We start from the raw sequence: 17,056 nt of genomic DNA, 5'->3' as shown, positions 1-17,056 counted from the left end.
TTTTGCTCTACTAGCACTCAGGTAGGACCTATGCATTAACATTAACATTGGTCTTCCGTAAAACCATCCAATCTCTTTGTGTTTCCTGTGGGGCAATTTGTACAGTTTCAGATGATAGCCAGGAGGTATTTGCACAGTATCTGTTACAGTAGGGTTTATGTCTGAAACAGATTGTGAGGTTTGTCGTACACAGCACCCTTGCTGTGGTATTTTTGTTATGCATAAACAGCCTGTGCAATGCAATAGTCCGGAGGATACATTATTGTTGTCTGGCTCAGAAAAGTGCAGCACAGAAGTGTGATATTTTACAACTTACTAAGGCTATTGTGTTCTTACCTCAGTTGTATAGGAACTTTACGTATATAGCGTTACACAAATACCTCCTTCTGATGATGCACAGGCAAATGTTTGGGGAATTTTGCAAACCTTTGGGATCAATACCCTGAAATCCAAAGGAGAAATCTTGTACCATAGGAATCTGTTATATTGCATGACTTCAGACCAGTCTCTCTCTTCCCATTTGCCTGTGTAGTCTTGCTGAACATCTCTAGATAATTTGGGATAATTGCCTCGAGCCTTTGAACAGCATTGGTGTATTTCATGACATTCTGGTAGCCCCCCTGCCTTTTGAAAGACAATTGACAAGTTTGGGTATGTCTGTTTGCTGGCTGAGCTGAGGAATGGACAAAAGAGCTGCTGGAGAAGGTTTGACTGATGGGATAAATAGAGAGAACACTGCTGAGATAAATGAAGAGCTCCACTGAATATCACTAGCTATCTTCTTTTTGTAGTGTATACTGAAATACCAGCAGTGGGGCTAGTGGAAAGTGGCAGGAATTGTGAAGGCAAAGAGAGATAATTGCTGCATCTGTGGTTTGCAGGGACAAGGCTAGATAAACTTTTTCAAAACACTGCAGGCCAGCTGCTAAATCACTGTTGTTTGTCAATGAGAGGTCATTCAAGGGAGAAAAAGCTTAAGTTGGGGGATTAAATGGAAATAAGTCACTGAGAGATTAATTAAGGTCTGTTAAAATCAGAGTAATTTATTAAGATTAAACAATTTGAACACTTACTTGAGGAAAGAGTTCCAGATATATCATATATGAAGAAGTTTTGCACTTCCTTATGTATACCTTTGAGTTTCAAAATGTCCCTGAAAGGTGTCATCCCTACTTCTAAATGCTTGTTTTCCATTTAGATCATAATTCATCCCTCCCTCTCTTATGAACTATTGATTACCAGTTAGTGCCAAGCAAAAACTGAGACGTTCTTATTTGATACCAAATGAAAATAGGTATTTCCACTGGAAAAGGAACAAATGAGATTTTGTCTGCACATCTAGGAGAATTCTGGCCACGCATGTTGAGGAAAGATGAATTCAAGGTGAAGCAGGTGAGATATATTGCTGTTTGAAAGATGACATTTTGGAATGGCATTCCAGAAAGGGTAGTGGGATCAAGCCAGTTTAGATACAACCTAAACCATTCTTGAAGGAAGCAATAGAATTGAGTTGCTTTTGGTATCAGGGAACTTGCTTAGATGACCCAAAAGACATCTTTTAGTCCTCTGTAGCTCTATCACAATCAATCTTGCAGCATTTTCCGGAAAGAGTCAGCAGTCAGTGGCTTTGCGAAGCGTTCTACACTCAGCACAAGATACTATCCTTATGGCAGGGCACTTTCATGTTAGGACCTCATTCTGCATAGTGTACATGGCATTCCATGCTTCTGTTGACAGCTTTCTAGTAAACCACACATGTAGTGGTATATATACTTCGAGAATTTCATTCTCCATTCAATGTGAAGTTGCCACAAAATCACAGAAATCTATTGGAATTTGGGGGTTTATTTCTACAAGAGAAGAGCCGGATCTTACAATACATGTAAAAGAGCAGAATTTAAAGCAGGATACTGCTATTTTGTTACCCACTTCTAGCTACAGTTATGTTCTTCCATGTTTGAGAATAACATCAGACCTCCCACTATTTTTAATCAGAATGTTCTTATACGTCTAAGCAAGCCATAAATGCCCTTTTAGTTTTACGCTATATACATGCCACTCCCCATACAGGGGAATCAGGGTCTCTTCATACATGCTTAAGCCTACTTCCCTGCCCTATGAATGTGTTGAAATGGCGCACTGAGTACACTTTTACAGCCAGATTGCACCGAACCCTGCTTTTTACATTCACTTCAAGTGCTCTTTAGCATTCTTATTTCTTACGTAGCAAAGTAACAGGATTATCATGCCAGCTACTAACACTAATTTGGGCATTGATACAATACCTTTCTCTTCCCAGTTCTCCAATAAACCTATAATTCTTGTTTCAATGAATTTAGTATTCACTCTCCTCTTTCTTGTTCTTTTCTTCACAGAAGCGGGAAAAGCTTTGAAAGACAACACAGAAAGCTTTGTAAAGTATAGCCCCCTATTGGAAGTTATTCATACAATAAACTTTGTTGATGAATTACTTTAGATAACATGAGGTCAAAATAATTTGTCATGCTGCTATTCAGTCCTACCCTTTTCTTTCCCTTAGTGGGACAGCATAGAAAAAGAAAAGAAAACAGCTGCCCTGCTTTTTGTTGATAGCAGCTGGCAAGAGGATGCTCATGGGATGCTGTATGTGTGTCCAGGCTGCCTGATCAGATATTGGATATTGAAGTATGTACTTGAAAGAGCAAAAAAAAGATTTAGTATAAAGGGCATTCCACATGGAACCATTGGTGGCTCACATCCAGCCAGTTACCTGGATCCATAGGAATTTGGAGATGCAAGCTCGTATATGCCAGCCCAGATCCTGCATTATGTTTTGAGAGGTTGCAGGATTTCAGCATACAGCAGGCAGAACTGCTAGAAGCATTAGCTGTTCTTGATTATACAGAAGAGTGAACAAAGAACAGCTTTGTATTTATTATTTTTCAATAATGGGCTTGGACATCTGCTCTAAATGTTGCTGCCTTAGGTTCAGTTGGTTCAGTTACTTCAGTTTACCTTCCTAACAACAGTGTAAATTGACTTGCTCAGTTATAATGTCATGAACAGTCTCACTTGACTTGCCTCAAAGGGGTGGGCTGGGCCACTTGTGGGGATGAGACAGAGCTCTGAACGGAGGGAAAAAAAAAGACAACAGTAAAGGAGACTATGGAAGAGATGCAGGTCAAGTTGGTACTTGATGAAGTTGATCAAAGGAAAAAAAGCAACTGCCTTTTCAGCATGTGGAATTAGCGAGTACATCCTCTGTCCTCACCACAACCCTTCTTGGCCAAATAACTCATGAGAAGGGGGATATTGTTGCTGTGCTGTAAACAGGGGAGGACTTTTCTATATTTAACACAGCAACAAGAAATGATCCAGTATCAGAGAGTTTTCTTGTCAAACCCATATGCAATGAAGAAGTCAAAGGATCCATGATTGTTTCTAGTATGCTTGAATGTGGCATTTGACAGCAAATGAATGAACTGCAATGCAGGGATCAATTTAGACACGTTGTCAGACTTCTGAGGCAGTTCTATACTGCTTGTTTTTCCCTTGTGTATCTGGCAAGTCTAAGCAGATGCAGTCTTTTGTTCTTCTATTTTTGCATAGCTGGGACTTGAGAGAGGCACTAGAGAGAAGTTTTCTGGGTAAAAAAAAGGAAAAGTTATTCAGGCAGATATCTGAACTCCTCCCTGCTGTGGAAATACGCTCTATTCTGTGGCTTCAGTTAGGGTTAACAGGCACCACATGATTTTTATTACTTTGCTGCCTTGGCTTAATACTTTGTTTTGCCTGAAGAGAGTTGGTAATTTAAGATATACTGCCTCTTTGGAACCACAAGCTAAACCCTAACAAAAGATGCACCACCCTGTGGGAAACCTTACGTTTCACAAGGTCTGGCATGAGTCAGTTTGTGCCATTTGATGTTTTATGCCAAAGCTCAGGTCAAACAATTTGACGCAGTTTAACTCGGACCTTGAATAAACTGTCTGACTTGTCCAGCTCTGCGTGAACTCTGAACATGTGTCTTCCTTAGTCATGGAAGGAGAGCTCGATCTGGTTTAATTTCTGTCTTGTTTTGAAGCCTACATTAAAACGCAGGGGTTTATAGGGCATTGAAGAGCCCTTGTGTTTCATAAGAGTAGAGGGTTGTTCTTTGGCCAGAAGGAGCACGCCATTCATCTGCTAGGGGCTCTAAACACTGTTTTATCTGTCTACCTTACAGGGATTTCAATTCCTCTCATGCCTTGCAGTCTGGGTACCCACCTCACCTCTTTTCTTTGTGAGCATGTGAAGCTCACAGTCTGTCTGTTCATGGTGGGGATGGGTTGGGTCTTCCCAGCTTTTTATTCCTTTTTTTTTTTTTTTTTTTTTTGGCTGGATACCATAATCGTCAGAATTTAGGAGTTATCCGAGGCTGTCAGCATCACCGTTATCAAGTGCTGGCATCACCAGGTACCTCCTTGCCTTACCTATTATGCCCTGGGATTTCAAAGTAGTAGTAAACCTCTTTATTTCTCACTATTTTTAGCAAGTGCTTTACTCCACCATTCCTTAAGCAGCGACTGAGGAAGCCTGTACAGGTACACAGATTTACTGGATGTGTCCAAATGTGCAAATAAATGAAAAAAAACCCCAAACCTTACAATGATGAGAATTTAGGATTTGAAGATATGAAGGGATATAATGTTGTGGCAAATAAAAGCTTTCTTTTGGATTAAAGCCACCACATATGTAGCTTGATGTAATTCCAAAGAAGAGAAATTTTAATTTACTTTTCCCTTTTCTCCAGTAGCTTTTGACGTGGACTTCATCATTCATAATAAGATGGAAATCTTTAAAGATCTTTTACCTATAACCATCACTTAGACTGTCTTTTGCTGTATGTGTGCTGGCATTTAAATGAAACAACCAAGGGAGTCTTAAATGCCATTATAAGCGCATTCATTCCAGCTGTTTGCAGGACTGTATAGGTCAACCAGCCAAGGGGCTTGACTTTAGTGTTTTGGGATCAGTTACAGCTTCATTGGAGGGTTGAAATTCAATCTTAAATCACTGTGCTGTAACGAGTTGGTGCTACGGGGTTTTATTACAATAGTTGGCTTCTTCCCTATCACGGCTACCCATGGACTGTAACTGCATTTTTATAGTGTCTGGTACAGATGTAGCAGTCAGCCTTGGGTGTATCACACTGGCACCCGTAATGTTCTGGGAAGTAGGGCTATTCGATGCCACCTTTTATATCACTGCAGTCAGGTGACCCTGCAGAATAAATATTAACAGACTCTTCCTTCCATGCTGATGAGATTCTTAAATAATTTACTGTTGCCTCTCTGAGCCAGGTCCTGCAGCCATGACGCAGTCAGAGCTCCTGTTAACTTCTGCAGGAGTTTGTCTGAGCCAAAACTGGAGGCTCAGGCTCAGTTTGGTGAAAGTACACAACACCCTCATACCAAATCCATCACTCAAAAGCTTCCTGCACATCACTGGTGTACCTGCAAGGCTTTTGTAGTACGCGTAATTAGGAAAACATTCTGCCTTTGAGAATGACCTTTGTTTTGTGCCTGTCTGATTATGTTAAATAGTGGCATTAAAAATATAGATATATTTGTTAAGATGCAGAGAAAATGAGCTAAGGAAGAGAACCCTTTCAGCATCTTACGGTTACATTTATGGATTTCTAAGACCTGGCATTTACTAGCTCTTCATATTATACGATGGACCAAATTCTCAGATGGGATCAACTTCTTTGCTGGTCATTTAGTGGTGGCTGGTTCTGAGACGTTACTGCAGTGTATTGGCTTTCAAAAATAATTGAACATATACGGCTCTGCTCACTACTTACCTGTGTTTTTCCTTAAGCAGTTAGCAAAGAACTGCTGGTAAAGTATTGTTGAGTGACATTTTTTTTTCCTAGAAAAAACACTTTGAATTATTTTGCTAAAATATGATATCTTCTGCAATATTATTTGCTATCACTACCATCATCCTCCAATGACTTCATTCACTAAGGTGCTTACAAGAATGGTGGAAAGACCATTACTTAGTTCTGAATATTTTCCATATGAGTTGAATAGTTGAATAAGAGAAACATTCACTGTTGAAAGACAACACAGACTCTCTTAAAAAGAAGGAAGGGGTTTTTCTGTACCTGTCTTTCTTTTCTTTGTTTCTGTGCTTTGGCCTTCACTAACCTCAGCTACTACTCTTTTACTGAGCTCTTTCAACATATATATTTATTTTGCGTTATATTTTATCCAATCTTACAGCTATCCAAGTGACAGCCAATTACCTATCTATCCGGCCAACACTGCAGAGGCACTTTTGGAACTAGATCATCAGGGGATTTTTCTTCTTTGACAGTTACTTGTCAGAAATGTAGCAGTTTCTCTTTTGCTCCATTAAACTGAACTTTTTATAAACATTAGTGATTTACTCAGAACCTTCCTTGAAATTCAATAACCTTCATGCCACATAATCCTATAAATGTATTTAGTGAGCTGTTATAAGGGATTACCATCTTAAAATCACCCAAAAGCTAGTATTTCACCTAGACAAGTGAATTCAGAACATTAAAAATCTAATGGGAATCTCCTCTGTGGTCAGATGATTGCTTTAACTGTCACCAAAGGTATAAAGAAGTGATTTAAGTCACATTTTAACATTTCATTGTGGCACAGACTACACTTATCTTTGGTTATGAAGCCCCTATTGAAAGGTGGTGAGTCACAGGTAAGGAGGCTGTAACCTTTAGCTGAGGGACAGTAACTTCCTAAATAGTGTTCTTCGGCCAGCAGCGATCATCTGACACCACACTTCCACTTCTGATTTAAATGCTCTCCCTTCAGTTACAAACCTGGCATTTCTCTCATGTTAAATCTTATGTTCCCTCTTACTGAAGTCAAGCCTTAGTAAATTCAGTAAATTCAGTAAAATTCTGAAATTTTAGCAAGAGTATAAAATGTATATAAAAAGTGTTTCATGCTTTACTGGTCAGTCTTTGACACAACTAGTTGTGGTTTTGTGGTTTTTTTTTTTTAACCTTCCTCTTGTTTTACCTCTTAATTTTCTGTTAGAAATTCTGGATTTTAGCATTTGGTAAGTCAATCTTTTACTCTCCAGTGCTGGTGTTTTATCCAGACTAGTTTGGTAGCTTTTTGATGTCTTTTTCCTTTAAATTAGAAAGTGTATATTCTCCAAAATAATGTAAAAGTATGATGTGTAACCATTGTGCATTTGCCCCAGGGTTGTGCAGAAACGTTTTCTCAGTGGAACATCTGTCAAGAGAAAGGAAATACACGCCTAAGAGTGCTGGAATTGAAGACAGGGTTTAAGTCAAATGTGGCTAGTGCTAAAAATGACCTTGATCCAATGTCTTCTCTATTCCAGCTGAGTACCCAGGCTACAAGGTAGTCTAAGCGGCTCCTACTGCACCTCTCCTGCCTTGGCCTTGCCCTCTTTTTTGAGCTGGAGTGTAACTTTTCAGGGGAGGGAGGGAGGGAGGGAGGGAGGAAGGAAGGAAGGAAGGAAGGAAGGAAGGGAGGGAGGGAGGGAGGGAGGGAGGAAGGGAGGGAGGGAGGGAGGGAGCAGGAGAGGAAGGTGAGTGCACTGCTGAGCTGAGCAAAAGTGTCTGGGGGCTTCAGAACGGAGGACACTTAAAGCCTCTGGAGTTTCCTGGAGGAGGCTTGGGAACCAGTTCAGTTTTTAACAGTTGCATCTACAAAACTGGACCGAACTGTCTGTAATTCAGTGTGGCATGTTGGATGTGGAAGCTAGTGGTAATGGTAAAAGGAGCAGCAGTCCTCAGAGATTCCTCATGACCAGGAAACTCTGAAGGCGCAGGTTAAATTTATGGCCATGAGATGAAGCAGAGAGTTTTGGAGAAGATGTCTTTATCCTTAGGAGAAGTAGTTAGTATGGATGATGAGCTGTGCCCTGGCACTTCTCCTGTGATAATTATTAGCAGCATCAGCCGACTCAGAGCCTTACATGCATAATTCAAACATTTCAGATAATTCCTGACTTGAACTGAGAATATGAACGCTTCGGACTGTAATTCTTGGATTCACCATGTTTTGTATACTATTTTCATTTTCAGAAGCTGGGGAAACAGTGTCCATTTGGGAAGTCATAATAATTTGTGTCATTTTTTCCTGGATTTTAAATTGTTTTTATTTCAGAAAAGATTTCAAAACTATATAGTTTTACAGCTCTTCACTTATTAAGCATTTAATTTTATGATTGCTGTTAGATTTCTTGAATAAAATTTTGTTAGATATAGAATGGATATTTTTCTGGTTATAATTTCTAGGGGTTCTTACATGACAAATCAAAGCAGTTTTTAATATCAAATGCAGAGTAGATGATAAAATTCCTCAGTTTTGTAAACTCAGTAGTTTATAGGGAATCAAATTTGGAGGTATTTCCATGTATCATTACCCTTTTATTTTTATACTAAGCAATTTTATATTTTTATATTTATATCAAGCCACTTTTAGGTCTTTTCTTGTCCAAAATAATCTGTTACATATAAAACCTCTTTTTCTTGATGCAGTGACTCCTGTTATGGATGTAGATCTATTTATTCATCTCAAACAAATGTGTCATAAAAGCTTTTCCATTAAAATATGAAACTGACTGTTATCCGTGAGGTTTGTGACAGAAGAGAAAATTGAGGTTTTACACTAATTTTGAAAAGTTGAGTTTGTAACTCTGCTGTGGTGTCTCATCATTTGGACAGCTTCTGATATGTATTTTGAAGTATAATAGGACCTGAGCATTTAGAGGGGGGGTTTACTATAGGGAGCATTTGTTGAGGTCTGGTCCCAAAAATGTTTTTTGATCTCTCTATTGAGTAGGACCATCTTGGTTATTTCTTTCTGTAGATGCAATGCAACATTGCTGATTGCTGCCTCACCTGTTTTTTTGTTACTCCTTCACCATAAGCAGTACGTGAGGCATTAAGGCTACAGCTGCCCTATTTCTTCTGTTCAGGATGTTCCAAATGTGCTGCACATCTGGTTGATCCATCTAGGTGGAGAAGCTCAAAATTCGAACAGATTAGCTCACCCAAACGTTCTGCTGCTCTTAACACAAAAGGGCTTGGGCATGGCCAGAAGAGAAAGTTCAGTCTGTGTGACTTTATTGCAGCCCAGTCCTGCAGCTTAGTAGACTTCAACAGACTTAGTGATACAAAGAGGTAAAAGAACAAGACAAATGTGGCATATCTTCATTAAGTGATCTGATACAGTCTCCCAAGAGCATTTTACTGCTAGACCTAGTCTCCTGAGTTGTGCATTTCACATTACAAGGCTGTTGGTGCTGATGACAACTAAATAACAAAGCGCTCCCTTGGCAGCAGTAATAAGAAATATTATATCTTCTTTTCCAAGTGTTGTTATGATAAGAAATTGTTATTTCCTAACAACTTTGATAGATTTTTATAAGTTCTTACGAAAATTTTTCACACAACTGGATATAGGCTTCACTAAAAACGGAAGCCCTCTAAAGCCCTGTATTTAATTTGCCAAAACTGAAACTGTCCTCTTTTATTTGCAAGAAATAAAAACTGGGTTTTAATTTCACTTTTATGTTAATCATTGAAAAAGAGTATCAAACAACAATTTATGATGGACACTCCCAAACTTTGTTGTCTTAGTTATCACAAGTAGTGGAGGTGCCAGCCTCTCCCACCATGTGCTTGTTAGCAAAGGGGTATGACAGTGAACCCCCCCGAAGACCTCAGTTACATTGAGCATACCCCATTTCTCCAGCCTCAAGCTCACCTGCCCTACTAAGCTGATATCTGCCTTCCAGCAATGGGAGAAGCTGAGCCAGCTAATTTTGGGAACCTCTGCCTTGCTTTCAGGGTTCAGATTTTTTGGCTGTTTTTAGAAGAAACTAAAAATGGGTGATGAAAGCAGAAGTTCTCTTGGGAAATTTTTTCCTGTTGAGAAAAGCAGCCTCTTTATCATCACAGTGTTTTTGGTGAAACATTTCAAAGTACTCACATGCACATAACTCCAGTCTGTCGCAGTGTCTGCTCCTTTCCAACTGCACCATGTGGCATAGGTTAGTCTAGTGTCCAGATGTGCCTACAGAGACTTTGGATCTGTGCAAACACAGGTAGTACGGACTCTTCATATCTGTGCAAAAACAGCCTGTGACTGTGCACAGCTACCTGCTTCCCTCCCTTTATTCTGATGATTTCTGTGAAGTGGATTGCTTGAATCACAGACTGGGTATGGGACTGCTTTTATTCATTTGCACAGAGCTAAAAGTCTGTGGCCTTCACCTCTGCTTGGGGACTCAAGTGAAATACTAGACATAAGAACAGCAGCACTTATGTGCTTTCTCTTTTCAGTGCTTATTGCTCATGGTATAAAGAAAACAGGACTTAATATGTTTCCTCTGTCGTTATCATGAATTATTAGTTTTTTAACTTCTATCTGCACTCTCTGCAAAAATGTTATAATTTAGAAGAGAGTAGCAATTTGAGCAGCACAGACATGCCTCCTACCTCTTTCTTTTCTTTAGATCTTTTTTCCCCCACTAATGTATTCTGTGGGCTTTAGGGATGAGACAAATTGCTCTGTGTTGGTGACAAGAGCAAAATAAATGAGACCTAGCTGCACAGGAAAGTCTTGTTGCATAGCCCGATGGTGAAAGCACTTGTTAGTGGAGAAGGAATGGTGCTGTGTGTTTGGCGTCTTGCTCCCAGGACTCCTTCGGTGGTTTACATGCTGTCACTGTATATAAAAATAAAGAAAGAGCCCTGCGGGCAAGAAATACAAGTAACTCTCCCAATCCCAGATAAGTGCCATAAGCAGTAGGCTGTAGACTCATGTTTCTGCTTGTGCTCCTTTTTGAGTCATGAAATAGAAAATGTTATTTTTTGGCTGGTGACACAGCTTCAAGGAGAAGCTTTCCCCCTCGGTATCCTAATGAATAGGAGGTGGGAGGAGAGGAATGGATACCTTGGTAGGCAGCAGGAATGGAAATTGAACCTTATTTCTTTGTGTTTGTGGTGGGTGTTTTTACCACAGGTAATCCATAAAAAGACTAGTTATTTTTTATATGTCTCTAGTTATTTTTTATATGTCTATGTCTATCTACAGTGCGTATACACATTTGTACAGTCATCTTTGGGAAGACACTTGTGGCCACTGTGCTATTTTGTGGGAGCTCAGTCCTGCTAGACATACTCAGAGCTTGCTTGGCAGATGTCAGGGAGGTACACACGAGGGCAAACTTTGTATCTGATCCAGTTTAGGCAGCTGAGTACCAACCCTGTTAACACGGGTCTGCTGGCAAAATGCAGTGGCTGTGTTTGTTGACATTGCACTACTATGTCTTTCAGGCATTTAGGGTGCTGACCTACACGGCTCTAAAAATTGCTCCTAAGGACCAGTTTAAGAAGGGACACATACAAAACAGCTTCATTCATGTCTGTGCTGCAGGCTCTTTTCTTTCAGACAGCTCTAGGTGTTTCGACACTACATAAAATGTCTAAGGGCAGCCATCTCTTGCAGTGAACCACCTGTGTGAAATGAATTTCCTCAATACCCACTCTGGCCAAGCCCTATGCTTTCTACACCAGCAAATTCACATGTGCCTGGGGAAGAAGCCAGGCTGTGGTGTGCCATTGTGGGTGGTAGCGAGCTGTTAAGAGTCCTCCGTCATGTTAACCAAGCTCACTGTCACCAGCAGTTCACCCATGCCCAGGGACTGTGTTGAGTAGGGAGGTATGTAGTCTGCACACAGCTGCCCTGTTTCAAAGCCAAAGACTCATTACTGGATACAATCCTAAGCCAGCTGCCTTCAGTGCTGGGAGCGTTATAGGACGTACTCAATTTATAGGTGCAGGTGAAGACCTAGGCTACCTGAGAGTTTCAGTGAATGTCAGAGGTGGCTGATAAGCAGATCTAGTGTGATTTGGCAACTCCATCCTCTGCTGACTTGGTAATGTCAGGGCTCCAAGAAGAAGACGCATTGTCTCTGAAAACTGGTGGTCTGTGAATTATTTAGGTGCTTTGCTCACCCTGGAAGATATCCACTTGTAGTGGTGGGAATGAAACACGCTCTGGCTCTGGTCATGGGTGACATAAATGTCTTCCTATGTGATACAAGACAGGACTCTTGGTACGTTGCTGCTAATATTGTAAACTGTGCGTTCTGCCTCTGCCAAAGAGTTTTGGAAACGCTTTGCCACCTCACACAGGGGATTTGGGGCACCCTTGTACTGTACTGCATGATGTGTCCTGTGGTTTAAGGAAGCTACAGGCAGGGGTATTTCCAAATGTGAAGTCACTTAGTTGCCTGAGAGAGCACAGAGTGCTAGAAAAAGCAAGTGATTCTGAGGTGTCCCCAGTGAAATCCCAACTAGGCCATTATTGTAATGCTCATGAGTCTACTGAAAAGTGAAGACATTATGAAAATGACATCAGGGTCACTGTTGCTGTGAACCAGTTCGGACACCCACATACTCCCAGGAAGGTGTCAACCACACCATTAGGCACTGAAATTCCATCTGAGGTCCATGTAAATATGTTGTTTTCTGGATTTGGTCATTAACTTCTCTAGTTCTTTTCCATTTCTAGGTAAGAAAACAAATTACTGATCCAGATGGTCAATGAGTTAAAAGAAGAGAGGGCAGGGTGTGACAAAAGCAAGGTAGATAGCTAATGCCACGTGAGCCAACAGCTTCACGTACATGGGAGTGGTGTTCCCTCTGAGATTCTCCCTTACCTACAGCACGGAAAGGATAAGATAATTTCTGTTAACATAGAAACATCTTACATGTCCAGGAGGATAATGTAATTTTAACATTGTCTGCTATGTGATAAGTTTTCATTTATACGTACTGGGCCAGACATTTAGCTGATAAAAGTCAGTGTAACTTCACTGATGGCAGAGGAGGTGCACCAAGTTGATGATTCAATCTTTGTTCATTTAATTGTTTAGATTTATCGTCTTTATTAACCTCAGCATAGAGAATGTGGTTTTCATGAGTGGTATAAGTGATTATTTTTGTATAGAAAAGATGGATTCTGCTCTCAGTGACACCTAGCCCTGTCTTGTAAGTGAGGATTGAATCTGGCTGTTATCTGTAAAATTAAATGTTTTATGTGAAATACCCACGTATGATAATACTCTGGTTGGTATTCATAGGGCCATGCTTACTCCATCTGTCTCAGTTATAAATATTGTAAGGGCATATTTCAGTAAATTTTAGGGTTTGTAACAACGTAGTAAAATCAAGTAGATGTATAATAAATCTAGCAAGCACAGAAACTCTATTGTTTCTTAGTAGGATTCTGTTTAGCTGCTCAAAAATCTCTTGCTACGGCTAGAAAAATATTGAACCAAATTTAAATTTCAACAAGTGTGCTGATGAGAAAGTTGATTTTAGTATCTTTAGAACAATGGACTGGATTGTCAAAAATAAGTAGCAAATGTGTTTTCAGAAGAATTTTAATCTGTTGGGTTTTTTTTCTTTTTTGGTTAACATTCAGAAATGCAGAATTACCGAAGAACCACATGCTGATGCAACGATGGTGCTTCTTAGCTCCTTCCATTTCCACACCCAACTAAATCCACCCACCCCCAAAATGCTATGAGGACAGTGGGAAGAGAGCCATTAGGCTGCCACTGTACCTTTCTGATTTGCACTTGCCCAAAGTAACCTAGCAGCTTTTGGCAGAGCGCAGATAGCTCATTTGGCTGTTGGTTTTTAAGCAGCTTACTCCAAGGTCTTCCAACATTTTCTACAGCTTTTCACTCCCTGAGCCTCCCTCTGTGCCTCAGGTAGCAAGGAGGTCCCAGCAGTCTTCCTTAATTCCTGCATTAGGGAGCTCCTGGGAAAGTACCTGAGCCTCCTCTGAGCCTGCTCTGCCTTTTTCGGCAAAAATCTCTCTCCCTTAGGAATAGATTGAGGAACCTGACGTCAAGTCTAGCTGAGACTAAATCTAAAAAAACAAAGACATGGGGAAGGGAGGGAGCATGATGATACTTCAGTGACAACAGCAAGGTTTGCATGGCTTTGCACAATCTAGGTGAGCCTCTGGTAAAGGCAAATTTTGTATTTAAATATATAGTCAAGCCTTAGAGTTCCCAGCATTCAAGAACAAAATAAAATTTGTCTGATTTGTAGAGGAAGTTTTGTATTATATTAGAGTTTTACAAGTGTTTGCTTAAAGTTTTTCCAAGTGGTTTTTTCATTTTGAGAACTGTATGCTGAGTAGTAGCTGTCTCCAGGTACCAGTGTACTGACACTGGAATCTGACGGTACCAGTGTACTAACACTGACAGAGGCTACACCCAGGAACCATAGTTTCAGAATTTTGCTGTACTTCTGCCTGGTGAAGCCTGGTGCAAATAACAAAATGTCAAGTGTTCTGTCTCACCCATAATTAAAAAGTGGATGTTCTGTTTATCTGTTTTCTTACAGCTGGCAGCATTAGAGAGACAGATCTTTGACTTCCTTGGTTTCCAATGGGCTCCTATCCTTGGCAATTTCCTACAAATAATAGTTGTCATTTTGGGTTTGTTTGGAACCATCCAGTTTAGGCCTCGGTATATAGTCGTGGTAAGTCTCATTTATTATCTATTATTTTTTGCAAGTCATTTTAAAACCTATCACATTACAGAGCAGAATTTTATTGGCCTCAAAACACCAGATGGTATTTCTGTAGAAACTTTAGAGGTCTCCATGTCTCTTTGCGAATTTAGGACTACTGAGTGGCATTTTTGAGATTTTGCAAGCTATCAAGAATGAGTAACCTAGAGAAAGTTCTACCCAAAGTATGACTGTGATACAAATTCTTGGTAAGATTCTTTAAAGAATGAAATACCTCACTGGGTCATCGGAACATCTACAATTAGACTATGCATAAATGAAGAAAATAAATACAAATTGTTGTTCTTTTTGCAATAGACAAGCAGAACCAATGGCCATTTAAAGAAATATTTGTTATGGGCAGGTTATATTTAGCTACAACTTGCTCTTAAACAGGGAGAAGCAAGGATTGTAGAAATTCCTTTGGTCCTGTGACCCATGGGTTCCAAAGAAATCTCCTTCTCACATCAAACTTTGCCAAGACCTGTATTTACAGCCTTGACCCTAAATCGTTTTAAATTGTCTCTGATGCTTGTAACTGGAAGCTTCGCAGAGTTTTTTCCCATGTTCTCAACATAGCCAGAACTAAAAAAAACTTTAAATCTGTGAAGGAAACTGCCAACAAAAAATATCCCTCTTCCTCCCCCACAGTCTTTCCTGAATGGACGAATATTATGTCTTTACCTGACAGTGTCTGTATCTGGAACGTTTCAGTTATGTTGTCAGTAATGGATTTTAAGAGGCTAACGTTATTTTTTTCCCTCACAAAAGAGTGAAATAAATGTCTACTGGGGAAAACTCATTAAATAAATACTTAAAAAGCTTCATCTTTTTTAGTCAAGCCTGGTATCCTGTAGTTCTTTGTCATGTCTTAAAAGAAAAAGTGAACAAAAATACACCCAAGCTTCTTTATGCTCACATTAGCTAAGCTTCACAAGCGGACTCTAAGTAATTGAAAATGGATTGGTGTAAATAATAGCATTTTTATCTACTACCTGTGGTTGGAGAACTGGGCAGCAGTGTATATAAATCCATATGTTGGTGACTGACCTTTCTGCTTCATGTTTTCCATTTTATAAATAAGATGTTGGAAGCAAGTGAGGGTAAGCATCTGTAAAATGACATAAGAAATTCATGTATGAAGTGCAACACCACAGAGCCCCTTGCCCCTCAGGTTCAGCACTGCTGTTCGGTGGTGGGAGCTCTGCCTTTGTTTTCAAATGAAACACAACAGATGTTGAGTGATTTGATATCTTTTCCAGTGTAAATGAACATTTTAGATTATATTTTTTAAAATTTTTAAAATTTTTAGATTAAAGTTTTTTTAAAGTAGAGGTAGAAAACTCATAATTAAAGAAGGAAAGACCCCAACAAGATACTTTATCCTCAGATTTAACTGAACTCACGTTCTAATTTAACTTTAAGCATATATTTAAGAGCTCAAGCTATAGTAGGTGCAAATACTCACTACTTGGGAAGTTCAAGACTTCAGAGTAGTTTCTATCCAAACTAACATAAGGTTCCCAGTGAAGTAGTAATAGTTTGAGCCAGATCCTGAAGTCTGAAGAGTGAAAGTACACATGTTGTCTGGAACCAGCCTCACAGCTCAACAGCAGCAGGCAGGGGTGGCTTGCATGCCTCCCTGTTCCCACTTTCCTTCTATGGCTGAGTACTCCTCCAAACCCTCTCCACCAATTCTGGCAGCAGTTAACCAGACCCTTCAGTAAGCCAGTTCCACTCCTAAGCTGTCAGAAAAACAACCTAGCAAAAAGTGGGGAGTTTTTTGCTGGATTGGTGAGCTGAATCCAGTCTGTGAGGTTCCCAGTGGGTGCCAGGGCCAGCATAAAGGCAGAGACTGGGACTGTGCAGTCATGAACAGCAGTGTGGAGGCAGAGGGGAAAGGAGTAGATGCAAGACTTCTCTTGTGAGCAGCAGACTTGTCAGTTCAGCTTCTTGTCTAGCTTCACCCTCAGGGTGAATTCAGTGAATACCTCAGGCCAGCATAAGCAATAATCCTCCCTTTGCTCAACTGCTACCTTCAGTCCCTGTGCTCTTCCTTCATTTGCACCAGCACAAGCGTCAGTTCATCCACTTGATAAACTATCAAACAAGCACAGATCCAGCTGAAAAGCGACCATTTTCTGTTCCAGTGTTAATTTAAGTGACAGTCAGCTTTCTGACCTCTTTCACTACTAGGCTTGTTCCAGCAGAAGAGAGGAGGTGTGAGGGGAAACAGGAGCAAGTAGCCAGAGGAAGGGGGAAAGTGCATGGAGTCTTTCTGCAGCAGTGCAGGGTTACGCCAGCTTAAAATGCTCATTGAGCTGCAGTCTGAGATCCTTCCAATCACACGTGCTCTCCAGAGCTGTGCTTCCCAGGGCTGTCCCAACCACAGCTGGGCTTTGTCAGCTGTCCTTGGAAGACGTAGAGGAGACAGTGGTATGGATAGCAAAGATCCCTACC

At 40.3% G+C, this 17,056-nt stretch overlaps 1 protein-coding gene across 1 annotated transcript in view; it reads left to right on the top strand.

Moving 5' to 3' along the window:
* Positions 1-17,056, top strand: part of NKAIN3 (sodium/potassium transporting ATPase interacting 3) — a 376,936-nt gene that overhangs the window by 166,453 nt on the left and 193,427 nt on the right. The window contains exon 2 of the mRNA XM_064442644.1: positions 14,429-14,566. Coding sequence (XP_064298714.1) covers positions 14,429-14,566 — 138 coding nt within the window. The remainder of the gene's footprint in view (positions 1-14,428; positions 14,567-17,056) is intronic.

The sequence above is a fragment of the Phalacrocorax carbo genome, chromosome 2 (assembly GCF_963921805.1).
Source record: "Phalacrocorax carbo chromosome 2, bPhaCar2.1, whole genome shotgun sequence".
NCBI lineage: Eukaryota > Metazoa > Chordata > Aves > Suliformes > Phalacrocoracidae > Phalacrocorax > Phalacrocorax carbo.
Note: the sequence above shows the minus strand (reverse complement) of the source record. Positions and strands in the feature narration are given on the sequence as shown.